The following is a 7,493-nucleotide window of genomic DNA, read 5'->3' as shown; positions in this document are numbered from 1 at the left end:
CTTCGTTAAACTTTCACAAATATGACTTTTCTTTAGATAAGCATAACGCCGCGAAGTCATTTTTACCATTCTATTATCACAGTGCAAGAAAACGTATTGTTTAATTATTGATAAAGTTGAACTGATAACGCAATCAAATTAGCAACAGCAAATTTTTTGACAATGAACGTTAGATAAATAATTAAATGAAGCGGCAGCATTATCATCGAGGGGCTTAAGGAGTGAAAACTTTTGATTAAGATCCATACACCGATATCTTTTTTTAAGCATTGCAATCTAACGAGAGCACGAATGGCGGCTAAACTGTATCATTTTTAATCATTTTATACGTACCCTACTCTACATTCGTTGATAACGCTAAGACTTATTAATCAGTCACATAATTGATGTTTGCAGAACTTCACGATATATTTTTACGATACAGGTATGCTTAATCTTGTATCTTATTTCACAATCCCTTTTATTCTTTTTTTTCTCTCTTTTTTTTTTAAAGTTATACGATGGCTTCATTATAATTTTTTTTTATGTAATTTTTTTATTAATACGAGATAAATATCAAAATTAATTATAATTGCAAAGAAAACTATTATTAAATTATAAAAAAATATAAATGATTTATATTTTTCTGTTAAGAAAGAGGTATCGAATATATTATCATGTAATAAAACTCAGTTTAAATAATTACATTTATCTTAATAAAGATGAATTTCAAATTGTAGTTTTGCGTCGTCGTATGTTGCAACAAAATGCTTCTTTATGCAATCGTTCTAGTTGAATAATTTAATCTATGCTATCTTACGTTAATAAGCTCAATTCCGCTTTTTGGTCGTTTTAGACAGGATACAACTGGATATGTGTAAACATTGCACGTTAACAACTTTAAGAGACCTCAGATATGTTTAAATAACCTTCATAATTTAATTCTAAATTCTATATCGCGCTCGAAATCGCCGAGAGAACAAAAGCACCTTAATTACTTTTATCTTATAATTGATTTGAAAAAATGTACGTATTTAACATCATAATTAGGTTTTACTTTCATTATTCTTTTTTACCACACATGGCCATTTCACAGAATTGAACATAAAAGCAGTTAATGACTTGGTAAAGAAAAATTTATAAGATAAGCGTAAATGTATATAACTGTTTTTTTTTTCTTTTTTTTTTCTTTTCTCCAATTTTATCTCATATATTTGTGACGTTAGCCTGTTTCTGTAAGCAAGTTTTCAAGTTAGCAACAAGAATAAATCCCATTCATTAAATGCAAGGTTTCTTTTTCATAAAATTCTCCAAAAATGTGTTACAAAAAATATTCGAATTAAATTACAATTACATTTCTGACTTGATTTTTATTTTGAAACCTCGAAAAAACCCATCCTGTTTTTATTTTATCACAGCTGTAAAACTATATGTTCCTTCTAATATTTCTCGAGTCGATGTTAAACTAACATTTATTTCGCAGAAATCTCACTGAAATGTTGCAAGTGGAGACAGGATTGATGCACAAAGGATAATTGAATAATGATTTCTATTTTTAACACACGAGATGTAAGTACAGTATTGCATCATTTGAATGTATCAGGCTGTGCGTCAATGGCGACAAATATGGACCGTCTATAATGTAATGAGATAATGACGCGATATCTCATCGTCGACAACGCCCATCAAAGCGTATATTGACATATTTGTTGTTACATAGATTGACACATACAAGACTTATTCTCGTCACGTACACATTTGCGCTTACCTTATGAATTTTCTTCTACATTAAGCTCTTTTACCTTCAAGTTTGCAAATGGGTATAATAAAAAGAAAAAAAAATAATAATAAAAAAATGTGTAATATGTGGACTTATACGTAAATTTATTATGAAGCTAATAAACGAGATAAGAAGTTACTTGGTTAATTTTCTTGGATAAACTATTCTCCTGTATTAATAAACGAGAGCATTTATTATCTGGCATAGATTATCTTCTTAGAAACAAAGCTCTACTCTCTTTCATTATTTATGTAATATAAAATATAAAATATAATGAAAGTGTAAAAAAGTGTTAGATTATGTTAGTTAATATAAAATATTGTCAAGTTCAGATAAAACGGAGTATGTATCTTTAAGAGGATCAATATTCTCACGATAATACACATTTTCATCTTTAATAAAGCTTTGTTTTGCGAAAGCAAACTGTCTCTCATGATTCTTAATAACTGCGTCTTAATTCCACGATCCTATATTTAGCATTCGGCTTATTACTTCGTATGAGTAATATGTATTCGTCTGTCGCCAAACGTGAAAAACAACAAACACTTTTTGCATATACATTCCAGTCGCGAATAAAAAAATAAAAATAAAAATTAAAACACTACTGGTCAAATATATAAAAAAATGTGCTACGTTTCGCAAACCTATGAATACTGCAACGAAAGTTTAAAAGAAGTAAAAGAGTTCTTTAAATTCCTGAACAGTGACTTTCTATACAAGTGAGATTTGTTCTCGTGCATGTTTCTCTTTTGACCTCTTACGAGTAAAGAATGTCTTTAATTAAACTTCTATCTGTAAACGTTTTTCAAGATACAAAAGAAAATTGAGTAGAAATATGTTTTTAACTTTAACTCAAATGCCTTTGACAGCACAAATTATTTTATTAATATATAAGCTATCTTCACAAAAATGTAACGTAATCGAAATATAGATAAAAAAAATTAGAAAAAAGAAAATACATACTTGTTATCATACGAAGCCTTTTGTTTAAAAAAAAAAAAAAAAAAAACTATTATCTATGCTATGTTTTATGCTCCCATGATGGTAACGATACTCATGTCGTATCCGTATGTCAATGAACTTGCTTTGTGATAACAGTTATCGTGTTAAAACAATTAACACGTTTAAAAGAATAACGATATATTTATTACGGCATAATTTTAATTATTATCACTGGTAAAAATTACGTATAAATATTACACACTTTTATCAGACGTTGAGTGTAGCCTATGATAAAAGACTGGTCGTTTATTTCTGCAAAGCATTTTATACGTGCATCTAAAACACAAGTGTACAATATCTAAAAATCCATTTATCAAACCTACGTGACGTATTATTCACTCATGTGTGATATCCCTTCTTTTAATACGTGATAATATCGACATCGAAAACTGTTATTAATTAAAACCTGCCACACAAAAATTTGTCCACATTTTCAATTCGCTTTTGCGTTAAAAAGTAGTTCAATTTTTAATTATATTATTAATTCAAAAACCAGCTGTGTATAAATGTAAAATTAAAAAAAAAAAAATATTCTTTTTTATTATTACTTTAAAACTGAACAACGAAGCCATAAAATTCAAAAGATAACTGCTACTTAAGATAAATATGTTTGCTGGGATAAATACATTGAAGTGTCGTGTACACGAAGCCTTGCAAAGAGACACAAAGCCCGAGACGTTACAATTAAGAAAACGTCTGTGATTTATTTGGAAATTTCGTATCCTAAAGCCTTCCCAACGTTAAGCCATAATACCAGCATTAAACGAGCATCTTTGCGCGCGAGATAAAGCCTCCGCGGCATCCCTAATTCGTGAACGACTTGCGGGTGGTATCGGGCGCTTTTCTCGGGGAAGGAGAACGATACAGCGATAAGCGTTCTTTCGAGATATAAATCGACGCGATATAACGAGCACCGCTATAACGAGATAAAGAATATGCAGTGCGGTGCGGCGCAAAACGCTTCTTTTTGTCTTCGATTAATTTCGCGAGTTGCCAGCACGTACGGTAGTACAGACTCAGTGGTTTCCTCGCGACAAAGATTTTTCTCTTCTTTTCAAATTAATCCCGCTTCAAAATGACAATAGGGACCACCTCGACGGTACGCGTCAATGACGCGACATCGAAACCCTTTCTAATTACATTGTCGGATAAAGAAAAGCAACATGTGTCACAAGTGTCGAATAAAAACGTTTTCAGTAAAGGAAGGAAACGCTTTCAATTTCTAGTCACTTTGTGTGGTGAGTAGAAGAAGAAAAAGATGTTTTTCTTCTTTTTTTTTTAATGGAGATTTTCGAACCATTGGCACGTATTTTTGTGCCGGCACGTACCTCGAACGTATTTTTCGCCATTTAACTTCTTACCTATTATAATCAAGATCACGTTTACAAAATGTTTTAGCATAAGTCTGTGAGCACCCTCCCTTATTTCCTAAATTAAAAGAAATGAAGCGTGACAAGTAAAGCCCAAGTTAAACAGCTTGAACTATGGACGTGAACTCTGTTGTAAGCATAATGATGATAAAGCTGTCCGTGCTGAAGAATGAAAAAGTAACTCCGCCTTTTTATAAGTAATATGGATTATACTTCGTTATACTCGCGATAAAGTTCATTTCTAACCGTCAAATTAAAGCTTTATTAAAAGAGATTAACCATGAGCGCGAAAATCAACGACTGCAGCTCGATATCCTTCTAAATAAAAACACCGGGGAAAATCGTGTGGAAAAATTCGTGCTTTTTTGTTCACAATGCATGCAATTTAAACCTCGAGTTTAAAAAATTTCCGGAATATTATACACATCTAGATACAGATCTGTCTTTCACATTTATTTTCTGAACTAGATTATATATATCACCGTGTTCGATAAGAATGATAAAAGTTAAATTTAATTAATTACTTAATTATAATAAGTGTAATAAAGTTTCGTTGCATTTATTGACGTACGTCGTAAAATTGAAATTGCGCAAAGATTATAAATTGAACTTTCTCTCGCTTATAAATACCCGAAGGAACTTGACCAACATCAACGTACTACTTCTCTCGCGATTGCATAATATACGTGCGTAATGCCGACAGGTTGTCTCGCGGCAAGTGATATCAATATTATCTAAAATGATTTACTCCTTTAGATCGGCCTACGACTGAATCAGCGACTTATCTGTCTGCTGCGCTTGTCGTGACAAACGTTTTGTGTGTATTTTTAAATGGTTATCTGTACGATTCTTGTAGGATTTGTTTCGTTCTAGATAAATGAATAAAGTCTTCATTGTCACAAAATTCTCACTAATTTTTCTGTCTCCGCAGGAAAAAAAAAATTGTTTTAACTAATAAAAATATTTGACGACACGTTTTACTTTAACGCGTAGAAGATGGATTATCGATTCGATAAAGCGAAAGATCATTTTTAGACTATTTTTATCTGGCAATTAAAAAATATGCTGTTTGTTTGCAGCTGCGTTGGGAGGTATGCAGGCGGGCATAACGCTCGGTTGGACGTCACCGATCTTACCGTTTCTCACGTCGGCAGAATCCTTTCTTCCGGAACTGTGCGAGGATCAGATATCGTGGATAACATCCCTGTTGGCGGTGGGTGCCATTGTGGGCGCCGTGCCGGCTGGCAAGATAGCCGATCGAATCGGTCGAAAATTGGCCATCGTGTTGACGGCTGTGCCGTTTGCCACGTGCTGGCTGACTTTGCTCACGACCAGGAGTATCACAAGTATATACGCCGCAAGGTTCGTCGGCGGAATCGGCGCCGGGGCGGTCTGCGTCCTCGTGCCGGTCTACGCCGGCGAGATCGCCCAGGCATCGATTCGAGGCGCCCTGGGCGCCTTCTTTCCTCTGCTGTTCTCTTCGGGGATCATGTTCTCATACGTGGCGGGCGCGTACTGCTCCTACGTGGTCTTTAATATCGCCTGCTGTGCCATTCTAGTGCCCTTCGTTCTAAGTGTATTTTTTATGCCGGAATCGCCGATGTGGCTGGTGCAGAAAGATCGTAAGGATCAGGCCGCCAAAGTGCTTGTAACTCTGCGTGGCGCGCGCTACGACATCGCGGGAGAGATAGCCGTTTTCCAGGACGATATCGACAGGATGGCGAACGCGTCGGGCGGTTTCAAGGATCTTATTGGAACCAGAGCTGGACGTAGAGCCGCTGTCACCTGCGTGGGGCTCATGTTCTTCCAACAATTGTGCGGCGTAGACGCGGTTCTCTTCTACACGGTTAATATCTTCCAGGCGGCGAACAGCACGATCGATCCCTTTCTCGCAACTATCGTTATCGGGCTCACCGAAGTTGTCATGACGATATTCGTCGCTTCTGTTATTGACAGGTAAATCACGATATATCTTTCGTGAACGTAAATTTTTTTTTTAAATCTTGAAATTAATGTAGCCGTACTTGTATTAATTTTTTTCTTTTTTTTTTTTTTTAGATTTGGCCGAAAACCGCTTCTAATAATATCTGGCACATTGATGACCGTTTGTCTGAGCGTCCTGGGTTACTATTTCAAGCTCAAGGATGGAGGAAGTGACGTGAGCACTTTCGGCTGGCTGCCACTGACCAGTCTCGCTCTCTTCAACATTGTCTTCTCAATCGGTTACGGGTCCGTGCCGTTCACAGTAATCAGCGAGATATTTCCGCCGGAAACCAAGGGAGTTGCCAGCAGTATGTCCATTGTGGTGCACTGGAGCCTGGTGTTCGCCGTCACCAAGCTGTTTCCGACCATGGAAGACAGGATGGGCCAGGCCGCGACCTTTTGGACATTCTCGTGCTTCACCGCCGCGTCCGCGATCTTCGCCTACTTCATTGTGCCAGAAACGAAAGGCAAGACGTTGCAGGAGATACAGAACAAACTCAAACGACGGCAGAGGTCGAAAATGGATTACCAAGTTGAACCGGTTTGACACTATCAATACGCTGCGTTTATCATATTGCACTTTTACAGTCTCGAGATTGAAAAATGGGTGAAGAAACGCTTAAGTCAGGGTGACTGATAAGAAAGAGAGCGAGGAAAAGAAAGAAAGAAAGAGAGAGAGAGAGAGGGAGAGAGAAGAGAAACGTGTCTTACATTTTCCGCAAGAATTCATTCATCAAACATTTATCGTAATCGTCATTCATAAATAATTATTGATTCAGTTTGCAGAATTTTTTATCTGCATGTGTGTAATTATATGATAAATGACCTATCAGAATTTTACATATTTACTAATATATCTGTACTGAATAATTTTATACGTGTATTTAAGATATCGACAATTGTAATAATTAAATAAAAAAAAATTATTTTTTGTAGAAACTTTTTCAATTATTTAATTTAAAAGCAATTCAAAGACTACGTTTATTTATGTTAAATAATTATATTATTTTTTAACGTTTTATAGTTCATATGTCAATTTTATAATAATGTCATATCCCTTCATTGAATTAAAATTTTGCGACGAGCAAAATGTTATCGACATACCAATGTTCGTGTTAAAGTGAATTCCATCCACTGGATGTCACGAGCTACACGTTTATTACGAAAAATATAGACATACCATAAAATAAGTAAAAAAAGAAATGTAATTTTTTTTCTTTCCGATCGCAAATGCTACGTAGAAAAATGTTAAGTTATTTCCCATTTTCAATTCGATATTACTAAATAATAATGCAACAAATGATAATGTGACAAACTTCTTTCTGTACTTAACTCAGCTGTACTTATCTTTCTTATCAATAAACGGTAACACGAGTAAA

General features: G+C 34.9%; 1 protein-coding gene across 1 annotated transcript; it reads left to right on the top strand.

The window, feature by feature from the left end:
• Positions 1 to 3,258: 3,258 nt before the first annotated feature.
• On the top strand, positions 3,259 to 7,493 carry LOC139109582 (facilitated trehalose transporter Tret1-like). The gene is made up of 3 exons (XM_070668746.1): positions 3,259 to 3,999; positions 5,211 to 6,087; positions 6,190 to 7,493. Exons 1-3 carry the CDS (start codon positions 3,837 to 3,839, stop codon positions 6,659 to 6,661), a joined length of 1,512 nt encoding a protein of 503 aa, XP_070524847.1. The 5' UTR covers positions 3,259 to 3,836; the 3' UTR covers positions 6,662 to 7,493.

This window comes from Cardiocondyla obscurior, linkage group LG18, assembly GCF_019399895.1.
Source record: "Cardiocondyla obscurior isolate alpha-2009 linkage group LG18, Cobs3.1, whole genome shotgun sequence".
Taxonomy (NCBI): domain Eukaryota; kingdom Metazoa; phylum Arthropoda; class Insecta; order Hymenoptera; family Formicidae; genus Cardiocondyla; species Cardiocondyla obscurior.
This window is presented reverse-complemented; position numbering and strand designations above follow the sequence as displayed.

Coding starts and splice junctions, on each gene's coding strand:
- LOC139109582 (XM_070668746.1), top strand. CDS start 3,837: ATGACAATAGGGACCACCTCGACGGTACGCGTCAATGACGCGACATCG. Junction 4,000..5,210: donor ATTTCTAGTCACTTTGTGTG/GTGAGTAGAAGA, acceptor GTTTGTTTGCAG/CTGCGTTGGGAGGTATGCAG. Junction 6,088..6,189: donor GTCGCTTCTGTTATTGACAG/GTAAATCACGAT, acceptor TTTTTTTTTTAG/ATTTGGCCGAAAACCGCTTC.